We start from the raw sequence: 18,736 nt of genomic DNA, 5'->3' as shown, positions 1-18,736 counted from the left end.
AGATGTCTGGAAAATGGAGGAGATGCAGGTGAAGGCAGCATCAATGGAGGAGGATGGGAAATTCTGTTCTTCAAAGAAAGAGGACATCTAATGCCCTGGGAAGGAAAGCCCTGTGCTGGGAACAGATGCGGCGATGAAAGAACTGAGAGAAAGGAATAGCACTTTACAGGAAGCACCATGGGAAGAGGTATGGTCAAGATAGCAATAGGAGTCAGAGAATTATAAAAGATGTCAGTCAACAGTTTGCTCCAGGGTGGAGACTGAGATTGGTAAAGGAGCCGTCATAACTGGACCAAGTGATTTTAAGAGCAGGGTGGAAATTGGCGGCAAAGTTGATGAAATTGATGAACTCAGCGTGGTTGCATGAAGCAGCCCCGATTCAGTCATCACTGTAGAGCTGGAGGAGTTAGGGAGTTTTGCCAGGGAAGCTTTGGAACATGGACAGTTCTACGCAGTCAACGAAAAGGCAGGCATAGCTGGGGCCTATGTGGGAGCCCATGGCCACCCCTCGAGTCTAGAGACAGTGGGAGGAGCTGAAGGAAAAATTGTTGATGGTGAGAATCAATTCTGCCAGATGGAGGACCGTGGTGGTAGAGGGCAACTGGTTGAGTCTTCTGTTGAGAAAGTAGCAGAGAGCTTTAAGGCTTTCTTGATGGGGGTTAGAAGTGTAGAGGGATAGGATATCCATGGTGAAAATGAGACAGTCAGGGCCGGGAAGGTGCTGAGGAGATCGAGAGCACATGAAGTGTCATGGGTGTATATGGGAAAGGAATGAACCAAGAGGGACAGAATGGAGTCTAGTATGTGGATGTGAGTTTAGTAGAGCAGGACCAGGCCGAGACAATGGGTCATCAAATCCCATCGAGGAAATTGTGGAATAATCTCAGTTAAAGTATTATATATTTTTTAAATTGACATAAGTAGTGATGTCACAACACCATGAGATTTTTGTACAAACCCTTCAGAGGAGAAGGCCTGCTCTCTTACTCAGCCTGTTCAAACCATGGCTGTCTCTGCAATGGGTCAGCTCACCACTCAGTTCCAAAGCATTCATAAACGGACAACAAATGGTAGCTTTGCCAGTGACACCAAGATCATGAAAAAAGTGAATTAAAAGAATTTAAATGTTGGGTCTGAAAATGCAAGGGGCTCAACAGAAAGTAGAAACAACGCTACATTTAACTACAAACTTAACAACGTCTCCCAACAATCTCCCCACAAAGCGCAGTGAGCTGTGAATGGTTTTATAATTCACAGTCTCCATGCAAAATCATCACTTACAGCACTGTTAGGTCTAGGGATGACTGAGAGGGAAAATTATTCCACACTGCCATGGTGGCTCAGTCAACCTCGCACCTCGCAATTTAAGTCAATCTCAGGCCATGACACCCAGGAGCTTGTGTTCATTTTACTTGTGACTGTATGTGTCGGATCATAACTAAATGTATGGTGTGTGTTTTGCACCTTGGCCCCAAAGGAACAATGTTCGTTTAGCTGTATGGCTGAATAACAATAAACTTGAACTTGAACCACAGGAAACACTGGAAAGTAACCCCTCACATTGTTGATCTGGAATTGTTCAATTCCAGGAATAAAGGAGTGAAAAGCTCAAAAAATTCTACTGTTGATGCAACTTGGTCTCTTCCCCTTGCAGATTGTGCGCCTCGAGCACACATGGAGGACCCTGCGCAGAAATTATACAGATAGTGCCATCAAGTTCGAGAAGGAGCTCAAACCATTCATGAAATCCTTGAATGAGGGGAAAGGTAGGTATTTCTTTTCCAAAAAAAAGTCAATCAGTGACCAGGTGAGGGCAGAATTAAGTTAGCATTTCAGAATCAGAAATCCACCCAAATATTAAAGAATAGGCCTCGTTTTTTTTAAAAAGTTAGCTTCAAATATACTCCAAGGCCTCAGTGGTCATGCACTTTGTAATTATATAGTTCTGCTAAGAGTCAACTCTGTTGTTAAAGAGACCAGCATCTGTCTTTAGTAGTTAACTAGGTCTTGTGATTAACTGAGCAAAAGTCTTTGAATTTGGATAATTAACATGAATTAGATAGAATTATATGCATTGCTGCTACAAACTTATCACTTGATGCTTTCAGAACTTTCTGAAAATCATTTACAAAGAGAAATAGGAATGGTGGTAGAGAGATGTGGAAGCCTGGCATTCCATTTGTATTCTACCATGACAGCCAGGAAATCAAAATTTTGTTGATGATATTTTTAAAACCCCTGCAGTTTTTCTAAAAATACCTTTTTGCTAATTCATTGTTCTTTATCAGCATAGCCTGCTTGTGAACCTAGAGTCATAGGAATCGGGCAACTCCCAACTCTGAAAAGTTCCCGCAAGCCATTCGGTTGTGCAAAGCAGCCCCGTAACACACTTGGATAATCTGTTCTTATTCATTGCTGTAATTAATCACTGTACTATTAGCATATATGACTTCTAGTGGATTAAGCTCCCAAACCAATCTGCATCTCCATCTCTGCTGTTATTTACGATGCCCCTTAAAGCCTCTCTCATTGACTCACTTCTCGTCATCTGGCCTAATATCCGGTTTGTGTCGTTAAAAGATAACATGTTTGATAACATTCCCAAGAAATAATGTGGGTCATTAATGCCATATTAAAGATGCTACATAAAGGGATATAATGTTGTGAAAAGTGTCATTAAAATGCAAGTTCTTCTTCAACACAGCTGAGTTTCCTCTGCAAAATACCACCATTCCACACATTATGCCCATCATCAAGCTGATGGAGACACAGTCTGTATCTGATTTTATGGAAACTTGGGATAACATCGACTCAGACTGCGAACTGCTATTTAGGACCCTGGAAGCAGCTCGTGTTGCAACAGTGAACACAGCAATATACAGAGCCAACACTGAAGCCAAACTGAAAGGTAGGCTCCTCGCCCCGCAGTATACTACCCGACAAGTGTTAAATCCAGCGTTTCCTTTCAGGACCAGGCCTGGGCCCAGGTCTGTGCTAATTTGGGTCGTGGCTGCAATTCTTGGCACTCGCTGCCAGAAAGTTCAAAGTTCAATTTAAATTTATTAACAAAGTTTGTATGTTTCACCATATACTACCCTGAGATTCATTTTTCTGCAGGCATTCACAGTAAAACACAGTAGAATCAACGAAAAACCACAAAGACTGACAAACAATTAGTGTGCAAAAGAAGGCAAACTGCGCAAATAAAAAAATAAATTATGCTAAGAATATGAGTTGTAGAGTCCTTGAAACTGAGTTGGTAGGTTGTGGAATAACTTCAGAGTTGAGGTGGGTCAAGTTATTCACACTGGTTCAGGAGCATGGTGGTTGAAGGGTAATAACTGTTCCTAATAATAAGGGTAATAACATGGTGGTATGAAACCCAAGGATACTGTACCTCCTTCCCAATGGCAGCCATGAAAAAGAGAGCATGGCCTGGATGGTGGGGGTCCTTGATGATGGAAGCTACGTTCTTGAGGCAGCACTCCTTGTAGATGTGCTCATGGTGGAGTGGGGCGGGGGGTAGAGTTTTTCCTGTGTTGCACTGGACTGTATATTTTGTAACTTTTTCACTCTTGAGCGTTGGTGTTTCTGTACCAACCAGGATACTCTCTACTGTGCATTTACACAAGTTAGTCAAAGTTTTAGATAGCTTGCTGAACCTACAGAAACTTTAAGGAAGTAGAGGCCCTTCCATGCCTTCTTTGTGATTGTACTTATGTACTAGTTCCAGGAAAGATCTTCTGATAATGCCAAGGAATTTAAAGTTACTGACCCTCTGCACCTCTGATCCCCGCATGAGGACTGGGGCTTCATCCCCAGTTGATAATCAGCTCATAGGCTGTGCTGACGTTGAGTGAAAGGTTGTACCATTCAACCAGATTTTCTGTCTCTGCTCACTGCAAAGTTGTGGGTTCGAGCTTATCAAGATCCTAACCAATACTCCCCATGAAGTGCTGAAGGAGTGACGTGCTCTGAGGTAGTCTTTCAGATTAAACATTAAAACTCTGCTCTTTCAGCTGAATGTAAGCGTACCATAGTAATGCTTCTTTGAAGAGCTATTTATTCTGCATCATCCAGCCACCGGTAAAATAAATTATCTGGCCACCTTCACAGGCAGATGATAGTTTAGATCTTATCCTCTTCAATGACCATAGAGTACTGCAGAGTGTACTGAAATTTTAAAAATGCAATAAAATAGCACAGGAACAGGCCCTTCACCCCATGTCGTTCCCTAATACTCCCGTAGACTGTTGGGTTTTGGCCTACCTTTATTTGTCTCCCAAAGTGCAAACTTCTGCATTTATCAAGATTAAATTGCATCTGCTTGATCTATCTTACCATCTGATCACCAACTCACCAGTAACCTAAGACCATTCTCCAATTTTCATATCATATACAAATTGACTTGTACATTCATACTCAAATGGTTCAAATATAATGTTACTGGCATCTACCTGAAAAAGTAACACTGCACTGTCACTTTCAGCCTCCTCTTTATCTAGCCAATTTTGGATTTAATTTGTCAGAGGCCTCACTGAAGTAATATGATACCTAACTCTGGGGTTAAGCAGCGAAATCTGTTTAACAGCAACACAAATGATATCAAAGTATCCCTCACTTTTAATAAGCTATAACGTCCCTAAGGGATTGCACAGGAGGATTAACAAACAAAATTCAACAGTGGACTATGTCAGAGGATATTAGCACAGACGATCGAAAGCTTGGTTATGGAAGTGGGTTTATGATACCTTGGGAGGTGAAGGTATAATTACCAATGATAGATCAGTTAAGGGATAATCCAGAGGTCAGATCTTGAAGAGTATGAGATATGGAAGGTCGTAATGTTGACAGAGATTAAAGATGGTCTGGAAATGAGCATTTTATATATTTTTAAAATAATCAAAAATACAAAGAATTGCCTGCATGACAGGCCCTTCATTGTAACAACACTCACTGTGAGACATCCTCCCATATATTAAGGACTCTGCATGTTTGATGCGAGCCAAACATTCAATGAATATCTGTGGACTGCCCATCCATCACCAGCAGTCAAAACTATATGGAGATGGCAAACGAAGTGTGTTACATTGGGTCAGCAGTCTGCCTTCCTGTAAGGGTGCGACTGGGGTTGACTTGGTTCGGGTTTCAGAGGGATCTGCAAATGCTCGCCTTGCTCATGGAACATAAACTATGGAAACAAATCTGTTGAAACAAACTAATGTACAACTTTTACTCCCTTCCCTTCCACCTCAACCTCCTCCCCTAATCACTTCCCAACAATCTGTTTTTGGCTTAACATCTTGTTCTTTCTCATTCAATCTATCTCATCATCTTCCTTATTCTCTCTCACTTATAGAATCTTCATCTAGAAACCCAGAAGTGTCCAAATATAATAATCCTGTAGTGAACAGTTCTGTGTATATCAAGTTCATCTTTTGCCCTTTTTAAATACAATAATTCTTGCTAAATTTTCTCATATACAGTACATTCCATGTCTAAGAATTTAGCAACCAAAATATGGACATGATTATAATTCTGCTAGTGCCATGCTTAAGTCAAAAATATAGAGAAGGTGCATGGTCCCTGTTCCCACCAATCCCGGTTCATTTCCCTGACCGTAGGCAGTCTGCCTTTAACCAGATGCATCCAATGCAGCACCATTAGGAAACAATGCATCAAGATACTTTAAAAGAATGTCCTAATTTAAGATCTCACAGGTATTGCATTGAGACGAGGTCAGAAATTTTAACAAGGCACTAATTCTGTTACTAACTCGAGGATGAAAACAGAAATAGAGGCACCGCAGTAGCACAGGGGTTAGTGTGACAATTTTCCAGCTCGGGGCATCGGAGTTTGGAGTTCATTTCCAACGTCATCTGTAAGAAGTGTGTTTCCTCCAGGTCCTCTGGTTTCCTCCCATAGTCCGAATATGTACAGGTTCATAGTTTAATTAGCCATTGCAAATTGTAAAAATAAGAACTTCTGCAGATGCTGGAATGTTTGGTCACCAATAAGTTTCAATTTTGGCGAATGGAACAGAGGTGCTCGATGAAGTGCCCCCCAACTCCAATTTACAATGAGTCTCACTAATGTAGAGGAGGGTGGGGCCTGCTTCATCGAGCACCTTCTCTCCATCTGCCAAAGCTGAATTTCCCAGTGGCCATAAGTTTTAATTCTGATTCCAGCACGTGCCACAATGAGGCCACCCTCAGGGTGGAGGAGCAACACCTTATATTATCTGGGTAGCCTTCAACTTGATTTCTATTTCCTGTAAAATATTTTTTCCCTCCCCTTCTACTGTTCCCCACTCTGGGCTCTTGCCTCTTCTCACCTGCCCATCATACTCTCCTGGGACCCTTCCTCCTTCCCTTTCTCCCATAGTCCACTCTGTTCTCCTATCAGATTCCTTCCTCTCCAGCCCTTTAGCTTTCCCTCCCACCTGGCTTCACCTATCACCTTCTAGCTATCCTCCTTTCCCTCCTCCCACCTTTTTATTCTGGCATCTTCCCCCTTTCTTTCCAGTCCCAAAGAAGGGTCTGTATATTCATTTCCATAGGTGCTACCTGAACTGCTGAGTTCCTCCATCATTATGTGTGTGTATGTGTTGCTTTGGATTTCCACTATCTGCAGAATTTCTCATGTTTACCGCTTACGATGGCCAATTAACCTACTAACTGGTACATATTTGGACTGTGGGAAGAAACTGGTCACGGGGAGACGTACAAACTCCTTACAGTTGACACCAGAATTGAACTCTGAACTCCAATGCCCCATGCTGTAATAGTATTGTGCGAGGTGCCCCTATTTCTTTTTATGGGGAGAAGGCAGGAGATTGGAGTTGAGAGCCATGATCGAATGATGGAGCAAACTCAGCGGGCTGAATGGCCTAATTCTGTTCCAATGTCTTATGGTCTTACAATACGAGACTTCAATAATTGGTATTAATTTTTTCCCCAGATTTTCAAGCTAAAGAAGAATTGCTAGAGGTATTCGCGACTGAATTTGCTCTAAGATTGTTCTGGGGTGCCAATGCAACTGTAGTTGCGCGCAAAGAGAGATATGAGAAATTTGATAAAATTCTTAATGCTTTGTCACGGAAGCTGGAGCCTCTGGGCCCTTCAGAGATTTCTATGACAGAACAGACACTCGAGGCCAAGGAGAAAAGGTAAAACAAGTGAAGATCTAATGGCCAACTCATGAGTTAACAAAGTGCGTGTAGTGAGGTACTGACCAATGTGGCACGGGCCGTATGGGAAACGTCCTTTTCTTCTGTGCATGCATCTCCTACAGTGTGGAACTTGCTGCTTTCAGACTAATTGTTGTTTCTGTAACATGGACAGCAACTTTCAAATCCACAGCCTCCGGGCACTGAGGAAAACAAGACCAGTGGTTGCATGGGATCAGCTTTCCTCCCAAGTCACACACTGGATGTATTATTTGTATATACAACCTGAATATATATCTAAAGTTCCTTCATTGTCAAAATCCGGCAAATCCTTTATACATAGATTGTAGCAATTTATAGTGGTGGCTCATTATAACCTTGTAAATGGTAATTAGAGAGGAACAATACATGCTGGCTTTGGCCAGCAGCAACTTCATCAAAATAATTATTTTAATCTTAACTCCACTATGATTCTATACCCATGGAGACATAGTTGGTGTTGTAATGGCTTTTATAATGGGCTTGGGCTGCCCCAGCACATTCTTGGGTGTGTTGGTTGTTGATACAAATGGCACATTTCACAGTATGTATGTGTGATAAATAAATCTTAATTCTGTACCGAATGGATAAATTCTTTACATTTTACCAAAATATGGTCTAAATTTTACAGTGATAGAATCAAAGGAACCTCCGCATAGAAGTACCTTATACAGGTGGCAGTTTAGATAACAATCCATCTGACAACACAATCATGTCTATGGTAAACAGTGGTCTCCTGTTAACAGTGGTACACGTCAACCATTTGTTTCCTGTGCAAAGCATCAGATCATACCACAGTGAACTCCCCCTCTTTTTAGCCAAGGAACTTCAACGATAATGATGTCTTGCCGCAAAAGTTGTTTCATTTTCTCTCTACTTTGACTCTTATTTAGAGATACAGCACGGTAACTGGCCCTCCCAGCCCAACAAGCCTGTGCCTCCCAATCGCACCCATGTGACCAATTCACCTAATAACCCGTACAGCTTTGGACTGCTGGAGGAAACCAGATCACCCACGTGGTTACGGGAAGGACATCCCAACCTCCTGCAGACAGCAGCAAGTTGAACCCGAGCTGCTGACGCTGTAATAGCGTGATACCAACTGCTGCCCAAGATTATCTATATTTACTACGTCAGACCGAATCTTTCCAAATGCTCCAAAAATAAGCATAGAATTGATATATCCATCAGAGACTGCCCATCTCAGAGATTTTGGAAACAATCAGATGTACAACATACCACCATCTAATCGGGCTCAGCCTTCATTTGAAATCAGTGCAATCTCTATTGCTCTGTGCATTAGAGACAGAAGTGACTGCAGATGCTGGAAGCAAAAATCGACTGCAGGAGGAACATGCATGAGAGACATGGAGATTCAATGTTTCAATTGGGACCCTTCATCTGGACTGGTGTGCGTTTAATTTGTTTTAATTGTAAAAATGCAAACTCATTGTGAATTTAAGCTAGTGCAGGATGAAGCTAGCATGAACTTGAAAAGGAAACATGGGAGTTTTTTTGTTTTCTGGCCTAATTTGATGTCTATTTTCAGCCTGCTTCTCACCACCCAAGGCTGTTACATAATTTTAGCAGAATAGGACATTTTATCTTACAGACTTTTCTGTTGCTGTAAATCAAGGTCAAAATTCTCGATAAAATCAAAACAAGTATTGAAAAATTTCATTCATAAAAATAATCTTCAAATATTTCTTCAAAACCTTTTCTATCTCAGCAGCTGGAACTGTTTAACCTTGTAAACAGGCTTATTAAAGAGGACACAGCAGTTGCATGGACAGCAGGAATATGAATTCAGTACGTAAACAGACTGAGGTTTCCTGAAGGAGACTCATGGGTGGCTCGGATGGACTGATTGGTGACAAAAATCAGAAGAAAAATACAGGAAAAAAATGTCGCAAAAACAAAGGAGCTGGTTGTGGATTACAGGAAGAATAGAGTCGGGCTAACCCCTATTGACATCAATGGATCTGAGGTTGAGAGGGTGAACAGCTTCAAGTTCCTCGGCATCCACATCACCGAGGACCTCACATGGTCTGCACACCAGCTGTGTGGTGAAAAAGGCACAACAGCGCCTCTTTCACCTCAGACGGTTGATGACATTTGGTATGGGCCCCTGTGGTGAACTACATATACCTGTCTGGACACGCCCCCCCTGCTGACTGCTCCTGTGGCTCCTCCCACAGACCCCAGTATAAAGGCGATTGGAGGCACTGCTCCTCCCTCAGTCTCCAGGATGTTGTGTGGTGGTCACTTGCTGCTTGTGCTTACTTCCAGCCAATAAAAACCTACCTTAACCCACGTCTCAGAGTTATTGATGGTGCATCAGCCCCCAAATCCTAAGAACTTTCTACTGGGGCACAATTGAGAGCATCCTGACTGGCTGCATCACTGCCTGGTATGGGAACTGTACCTCCCTCAATCGCAGGACTCTGCAGAGAGTGGTGTAGACAGCCCAGCACATCTGTGGATGTGAATTTCCCACTATTCAGGACATTTACAAAGTCAGGTGTGTAAGAAAGATCACTGGGGACCCAAGTCACCCCGACCACAAACTGTTCCAGCTGCTACCCATCTGGGAAACAGTACCGCAGCATAAACACCAGGACCAACAGGCTCCAGGACAGCTTCTTCCACCAGGACATCAGACTGATTAACTCACGCTGATCTGAGTGTACTCTATATTACATTGACTGTTCTATTTATTATAAATTATTATTAATTACTATGATTGCAAATTGCACATTTAGATGGAGATGTAACACAAAGATATTTACTCTTTATGTATGTGAGGGATGTAAGAAATAAAGTTAATTCAATTCAGATTCTGGAAATTTGAGATGAAAACAGAAAATGCTGGAAACACTCAGCAGATGAGGAAAGAAAAATAGAGTTAATGATGTCTCATCTTCAGCTTAGTTGGTGTTGAGGCAGACATGCCAAATTGACTAGGCAGGTAAACACCAGTTGCTTCATTAAATATTATGACTGAGGCAATAAATCTAGAGCATTCTTCCCTCCTGCCCTTTGTCACTGAGCTACATAGAAAGTAACTGAGAAGATTGCAGGTAAGTGCATGCAGAGTTAATTGAACTGGTCACCTGGGTTCCTGTAATAGGTTATTGGAGCTGCAACATGAATCCTGCATTTGGTTTATTTTAGCAGAAAGATGATTCCATTATACAGAAGCCAAGTAAACACAAGACCTTAACATTTTGGTATAATGTCCCATAGATTTTCTGTTTGAAATAATTATTTTCACCAAAATTACTCAATCTCTTTTTCCTCTCCAATTGTAATTCACCTACAGAGATTGTCAAAGCCTGTCTGTCTGAATCCTTCAATAGTCAACTGTAAGTGGAGGGTCCCACCAAAGACCAGATAAACTGGTGGGTTGGGCCAGGTTGGGGCCTGCTGCAATAGTACGGATCTGTACACTCGCCAGGTCATTTTCACATGGTTTTCCTTTGCTAGCTGGATACTCAGCCGGGGAATGCATAAAGAACTTGACCAGAGTAGTCCCACTGTCAAGAGAATGGGCAGGGAACAGGAAGTGTAGATGTAGCTTCAAGTGTAGATGTCTACAATCCACATCTGAGTTGAGTTAGGATAGGGAAGAAATACACACAAGGGCTCAGATTGGATGTGTTCATATTTTAATTTTATACTGAGCTAATTTCTAGACCTTACCAATGCCTAAAAGTTGCCAAATCCAAGACCAAGCTCCAGCTACAACCTCAACTTCCACACAGTCTTAAAAAAAAATGACTTGCAAGTCTATAGTATTGTAAGCAGAACTTTGAGTGGGACTCAGCAGAATTCTCAAGCACTAGAAATATTTGATTTTCAACACATTAAGCTTTGACTTTTCCCCTCACCACAAAAGTTATTGATTTCTACATTCCCTCGTGATAAAACGTACTCCTGTTGGAGGTTCAAAGACCAAAAGGTAAAGAAGTGCGTCTTAATTCAACATTGCTAAGCACATGATAATATTGGCCATTCAACATTTGGTTTCATTAAAGACCTGCTTTTCCATACATGAACAGTAGATACCAGATAGAAACTGTACAGCTGTTCAGTATTCATCAATGATAACTACTGTAGCGGTGCTCTCCAAGTTTAAAACTTAGTATAAATAAAGCAAACATATAATATAATTCATGTATAACTGTTTAAAAAGTTTCTGTTTTAGTCATACTTAATATCCCCTTTCTATTCAGTGACCATAGGAAGAATTTTCCCCTCCTGATCAAGATCTCACTGGATGCCCATGGGTATCTTATAAACAGGCAGCACAGCAGGCGCCAGAGGGTCTTTCTGCCTGCAAGAGATAAAAATCAAAAAGGAATGCAAGAGTCCCTGTAATTGTCATAAATTACGAGACACTTCAGAGCAACTCTGGAGAATTGTCAGGGTTTCCCAGAACAATTTGCTGCCTTCTTTGCCTGTCCTTTTACTGGGTAAACAAACTGTGTCTGTAACAAGAGGTTTTATCAACAGGACTGAAGAACATTCACTTCCAATTCACATAATAAAATCTATACTATCCAATCCTCACCCATGCATACAAACCATTATCTGCATTATTTCTTAATCATCTCCATTACACTCCCATTTGTTCCTTCAATCTCAACCACAATTCTTTGAAATCTACCTAAATCATTCAATTACCAGGCAGTGCAGGGATTGTATCTCATTTCCAAAAGACAGTCCCTCCAAATCCCGCAGGGAGGAGCTAGCCATGAGATGTTAAAAAAAAGCCAAGCATCATTATTTCAAATATATCAAAGAAACAGTCAGAGGGCCTGGAAACTCAGTTCATTGTCTAAGCACAGAAAGAAGGCATTCAGTCTACACTGTGTTCTTTGAAAGATCAGGCAGACTTAATTTACCCCCACCCACTGCTGTTGTCAGGAAGTCTATCTTCCAGTTCTTGTAAAACTCTGATCCAAAATTATTTGTGGAGTTTGTTTCCAGCTCCTTTACAGGACAAACCATCCTGCTCCTGACAATTCTTAAATGAAAAATAAACTCACCACCTCCCCTCTGGGCCTATTGCCAATGTTTTTAAATGCACTCACGCATAACTAATTCGAAGGGTTAAATAAAATGTGGAACGAGCCCAGGGAATTTGCACAATATTCACAAGAACACTACAAATATTTGAGTTAATGAGAGATGCATGTTGAGCTCTGTCTGGATAGGTCCTTTGAGGATAACTTGTTGTAAGATACTTAGAAAGTCAGGAAATGTCAGGTGTGTTAAATTAATTCCCAATTTCCAATTCAGTTAAATCATCTTGAAAATCCATAACATATGTGGACAGGAATCTGTTGTAAAGATACTGAAAGAATTCTTGACTGTAAATCTCTAAAAAGGACTCATTAGAATCCTGAGGAAAGTTTCCAGGAAATGGTTAATGCTTTAGCTTATAGTTGGCTTCATAAAAGCCTGAAGCTGAAGACCGGTTGATTTTCCATTTTGCGTTTATCTCATAAGGTGGTCAACCACACATTATGGAGTAATTCCTATATTCTTCTAATGAACACAGGCACCACATCGACAATAGCCAGGTTTCAGAAATATGTTCACTCAAAATTTTGGGACTTTATTGTGGATTTTTGCTAAAGTTGTGGCAGTCCTATCAATTCTGAGTTGGGTCATTGGTAATTTCTTTGGCTGACAACACTAGTGGGATGTCCAGGGAGTATTGCAATGTCATTGATACCATGTTTAGAGATTGGGATAAAATTACAAAGCCCTTTAATTTTATAAACAAGGTGCATAGAAACTTCTCCTGCTATCCTGACCACCAGTAAGACATCAGAAAGCAAACTGTCCAGGCACCATCACGATGCTGTTGGTGAAAACTCATTCTGCAGAAATTGTCTCTCAGGCTTTACACATTACAGTCCTTCAAAGGTTCAGCATTGGTCATAAAATCTTTTGGGATTTCCAGATGAGCCCAGGTATATTTTCTTTAATGACGTTTGCCTTTAAGGGTCCAGTTTTAATCCTGCTCACTCAGTAGGAAGTTGGGTAGCTGGACATAATTTGCTTTCCACTACATTTTGAACATATATGAATCTGAGCCTGGATTATGGAAGGACGGGGTACCAATGAAACCTAGAGACAGTCAACAGGTCCAGGAGAACCTTTAATTAAGATTTTGTAAGTTGCATGCTCAAGTGTCTCCCCATACCATTACATCATTTTTCTGTGCATTACACTATTGACTCACCAATTTCAATTAGCATAGGTCCCGTCCCTTCAATTCTACCCTCTTCCCACGCCAATTACCAGCTTCGTCATTTCCCAGACAGATCAAGTAGAAGTATTTCTCTACATAGCACTGAGGTCCCAGAACTAAAATATGACTCTCATGCTGACAAACTATCCCTAGTCAGAGTAAAAGAGGTGCAATTCCCCCATCAGTCAAGCCTGGTGACACTTCGTTGTAAACGACTGGGATTAGTTTTTAATCTAACTCTCTTCCACTCACTGCATTTTTCCATGCCATTAGCTGCTTTTATTGGGAGATGTTTCACAACAGCCAAGCTAAATGAGAGTAGCATCTGTAGATGAGTGCCAGAAGACCAAATGACGGAGTAGATAATGGCAGAAACCCATATGCTGGACAAACCATTTATCAGCAACACTCTAAAAACAAATCATAACACTCATATGCATGGGAACGCAAGTACATATCGGTGGCTGTATGTCCCATATTACAGTGAATGTGCTTCAGAAGTGCTTCACCAGTTGTAAGATTTCCTAATAAATGTGCGTCTCTCTTATTTCAGTAAGGATGTCTGTAAACTAACATACATCCATGCACAAAACAAATTGGAAATGATGGTCTAACAATGTTAACCTGTAAAATAAGTTGTAATGTGTGCTCACGACTGCTTGTATTCTGTTCCATTTTTTAATAAAGAAGTTTAAAAGAAACATTTCCATTGTACCCTTTTGAAGTTTAATTAATGCTGCAACGTAGGAACCAAGGCAGCCAAAGTATACACACTGCTCCCACTGAAGGCATTGTTTACAGTGGCCAGTTGATGTTATGAATACCAAAGACATATTAATGCACATTGTAATTATCACTATGTTTAATAACTGATAAATATTGTACTATAAACAATATTTACAGAAAGACATTGTTTCCTGCTTGGCATTGCTGTCTGCCACACCTCCAACAGTGCCCATATGCCATCAGCCAGGGACCACCGCTCATTATGTTTCGCTCCCTCAGCCCTGGTACATCTCCTGGTGGTGGAACAGTAGCAGGAATGTCTCCCTGCCAACCCTGCAGCTTCCAGTGAGATTAGTCATTCCCCACCCCCCCCCCCCACACTCATTTCTGTCCTTCCTCTTCAGCCACAGCCAAAAGACGCCCTTTTCTGTCTCTTCAGCCAGCTCCTAATCGTCGCTCCAGTCACTGCCGTATCAGAGAGTAACCTTGTTGTCGATGGTCCAACGAAATCCCCGCATCCTACCTCCACAGGGTAGATGATGTAGTCCAGCCAGCTTCCTTACCCTCAGCTGCCAGGTCTGAATACTTCAGCCTCTTTCACATGAGGGCAGCCTCCACTCTTCCTCTGGTAAACTCAAATGAGGAGGACTGTCTTGGCAGCCATGGACAGAAGTATTGTGTCTGGGTGGAGAGACATGGTGGTGATTTCTATGGGGAATGTCTTTATGTCAGAGATAATCATCTTGCTCTTTAAATTGTACCATGGGATCTACTCAATCTATCCAAAGAGTACAGACAGGGTCCCTATTTGTCATCTCACCAAAAGGACACCATCTCTGAACTGTAGTCTTCCCTTGGCATTGTTTTATAAACTCAGTGTTCACTTTATTAGGTGCACCTGCTCGGTAATGCAAATATTTAATCAGCCTACCACGTGGCAGCAACTCACTGCATAAAAGCATGCAGACACAGTCAAGAGGTTCAGACCAAACATCAGAATGGGGAAGAAATGTGATCTGAGTGACTTTGACCGTGGAATGATTGTTGGTGCCAGACAGGGTGTTTTGAGAATCTCAGAAACTGCTGATCTTCTAGGAGTTTCACGCACAGCGGCCTCTAGACTTTACAGAGAATGGTGTGAATTTTTTTTTTAAAAAAAAATCCAGTTCTGTGGGCTTGTTAATGAGAGAGGTCAGGGAAGAATGGTCAAAGTGGTTCAAGCTGACGGGAAAGCAACAGTAACTTAAATAACCACGTGTTACAACAGTGGTGTGCAGAAGTGCATCTCTGAATGCATGACATGTTGAAACTTGAAGATGATGGGCTACAGCACCAAAAAAAACCACACCACGTTCCATTCCTGTACCTAATAAAGTGGCCGCTGAGTGCATTATCACTAAAATTTGTTGTTTCGCAGCTATAGAGAGCAGTATTTAAAAAAAATACTGCAGGTTACAATAACAAATATAAACAATATAAATAAATAAGGCAAAAGGAACAAAGTTGTGAGGTGATGTTAGAGTAGCCGGTCAGATTTTTGTCCCCAGTAGGGGCATCTAACAATAGAAGGCCTAGGTTCACAGTCAGAGAGGAAAGACAAAAGGGCAATTTTTCCATACAGAATGTGGTGGTAGAGCGTGGAGGGTTTATGTATCAAGCCACTAGAGGAAGTGGTAGAGGTGGGTCAATTACAATGTTCAAAAGACATTTGACCATAGACACGAATAGGGATGATTTAGCAGGATATGGGCCAAATGCACTTAAATGGGATTAACTTAACTTGAGAAAGCCAGGAAGATCACTCATCAATGGCGTCATTTACAAACCTTAACAACAAATGCCAAAATTATTTAACTAACATTCTGGATTCTGCTGATGGGCACTAAACCTACATTATAAGTGGTGAATATTATGAGTGATGGGTTGTAATCCTAGAAAACAGGCCACATCAAGGTTTTTGATACCATGAGGCCCCATCATCCGCGCATATGCCAAGAATTGTGAGTTTGAAAAAATGTATCTCTATAGTCAATTTTTTTTTCCCAGGGTGAATTTTTGCTGATAGGATTGAGAGTGAACTTTTGGATAGTGATTTGAAAGGGTGAATTTCTATTACTCAGAAGTCCATAAAGCAGGGATCACCTGTGATGGATTTCTCAAGTGCCATGTAGCTTCCAAGACCAAATCTAACCCAAAAATCAATTAACATTACATGAGAAGGAGCAGCAATAGTAGGAATGAAGTCAGGAGAATGAGTGGCCAGCTCACTTCTAAATTATCATTTTCCTGGAAAAAGAGTCAATTGAAAAAAAGCTCCTGTTTTCAGTTTTGAACAAAGAAAACTTGCCATTTCTCAAGGGTTTCTTAGAGCAGAACACAGCCAGCTAATTGAGGAAACAAATTGTTCCCAGCAAAAATGGCCCCAGGTGGGTTCTGAAACTCAAGAGTACAAGGTTATAGTTAACAGTAATACATCCCCACCAGACTGTTTGTACTGGGAACCATTCCACAATGAACTCTGCAGGAAAACAAACTGTGAAGATAACACTGCCTTCCTTGGTAGGGAACCGACAAAATGTAACACACAAACTTTCTCAAGAAGAAAAAAAATGGGATTTCCCTGACAGTTTTCAGATCCCCTTCAGGATCCCCAATGTTTCCAGCTGATAATTTAGGAAGTGCCGCAGTGGCTTACACAGAAACACCACACATTACAGAGCCGGCCACAGGGTTCAATTCCCACTGCTTCCTGTAAGCAGTTTGCATATTCTTCCTGTGACCATGTGGGTTTCCTCCAGGCGTTCTGGTTTCCTCCCACATTCTACAGACATATGCCCTGTGCTGGAACTATCTATTACCGTGCTGCATCTCTAAATAAAAATAACACTGAATAAGGCATAAATATTGGCCAGGAGATTAGGAATAAACCATTCCTTTTCTTAGAAACAGTATCATGTGTTCTTTGTTATTTCCATCTAAGAGCAGACAGGCCTTCAGTTTAACCTCTCAAGGTTGCATCCTCAACCTTACAGTATTACCTCAGTATACAGTGACCTAGGCATTCACGTTTGTTACTGGAATTGCACTTAAAGGAAGAAAGCTGCCTATGAATATTAAACATGAGGAAATCTGAAGATGCTGGAAATTCAAGCAACACACACAAAATGCCGGTGGAACACAGCAGGCCAGGCAGCATCTATAGGGAGAAGTACTGTCGACGTTTCAGGCCGAGACCCTTCGTCAGGACTAACTGAAAGTAAATCTCTTACTATCTTTCCTTTCAGTTAGTCCTGACAAAGGGTCTTGGCCCAAAACGTCGACAGTACTTCTCCCTATAGATGCTGCCTGGCCTGCTGTGTTCCACCGGCATTTTGTGTGTGTTGCTATGAATATTAAAGTTATCCGGAGTGAAGTGGAGAAAATGTGGCACTCACTACCAAATCTGTCAATTGTGGACCTAGATGAGGGGTTATTGCCCACCCTAGCTTCTCCTGAAAAATACAGAAAGAGAACCCTGTGGGTGTGGGCCTACTGATTTCCTCCGGCAGTTTGTGTGTGTTGCTTGGATTTCCAGCATCTGCGGATTTTCTCTTGTTTCAGGTTCACTAGGAATCTTGTTTGGAAGGCCTCTAGAGCTACTGTATTCTTTTTGTAAGATAAGGGGACTATGCCTTACCTGTGCGCTGTATTTCCTAACACCCTGTAAAACTGGAACAAAACCTCCCTATTCTTAAACTCCAACCTCATCACCATAAAGACCAACATGCTGTTTGCCTTCCTTGTTGGGCCTGTTTGCTAATGTTTTGTCACATGGAGGCCAAACCAGGAACAGACAGCAAGTTCCTTCTCTTCAAGGACATTGGTGAAGTACCTTCACTGGCCACTTTCTAAGGTACACCTGCTCATTAATACAAATATCTAATCAGCCAATCATGTGGCAGCAACTCAATGCATAAAAGCATGCAGACATGGTCAAGAGGTTCAGTTGTTGTTCAGACCAAATGTCAGAGTGAGAAAGAGATGTGATCAAGGTGACTTTGACCATGGAATGATTGTTGATGCCAGATGGGGTGGGTTGATTACCTCAGAAACCCCTGATCTGCTGAGATGTTCATGCACAACAGTCTCTAAGTTTACAGAGAATGCTGAGCGCATCTCTGAATGCACAACACATCAAACCTTGAAGTGAACGGGCTGCAGCTGCAGAAGACCACAAACATACACTCAGTTGCCACTTTATTAGTTACAGGAGGCACATAATAAAGTGTCCACTGAGTGTAGATGCCTTTGTAAAACAGTTTAATTGTACACTCACAAAGTTCAAAGTAAAGTTATTATCAATATACATATATGTCACAATATACTGACCTGAGATTCATTTCCTTCTGGGCATTCAGAGAACAACATGCCACAACAGAATCAATAAAAAAACTACACACAAAGACCGGCAAAACAACCAATGTGCAAAAGGAGACAAACTGCAAATACAAAAAGCTAATTAAATTAAATAAACAAATAACACCAAGGACATGATTGTA

General features: G+C 41.4%; 1 protein-coding gene across 1 annotated transcript in view; it reads left to right on the top strand.

Annotated features, from left to right (window-relative positions):
- LOC132406398 (breast cancer anti-estrogen resistance protein 3 homolog) overlaps positions 1 to 15,345 on the top strand; it is a 51,380-nt gene extending 36,035 nt beyond the window's left edge. The window contains exons 8-11 of the mRNA XM_059992028.1: positions 1,655 to 1,766; positions 2,705 to 2,908; positions 6,961 to 7,168; positions 8,101 to 15,345. Of these exons, the coding sequence (XP_059848011.1) occupies positions 1,655 to 1,766; positions 2,705 to 2,908; positions 6,961 to 7,168; positions 8,101 to 8,116 (540 nt within the window). The 3' untranslated portion in view covers positions 8,117 to 15,345. The remainder of the gene's footprint in view (positions 1 to 1,654; positions 1,767 to 2,704; positions 2,909 to 6,960; positions 7,169 to 8,100) is intronic.
- Positions 15,346 to 18,736: the final 3,391 nt, after the last annotated feature.

The sequence above is a fragment of the Hypanus sabinus genome, chromosome 16 (assembly GCF_030144855.1).
Source record: "Hypanus sabinus isolate sHypSab1 chromosome 16, sHypSab1.hap1, whole genome shotgun sequence".
Lineage (NCBI taxonomy): Eukaryota > Metazoa > Chordata > Chondrichthyes > Myliobatiformes > Dasyatidae > Hypanus > Hypanus sabinus.
The sequence above is the reverse complement of the archived record's forward strand: the minus strand, read 5'-3'. Positions and strand labels throughout refer to the sequence as shown.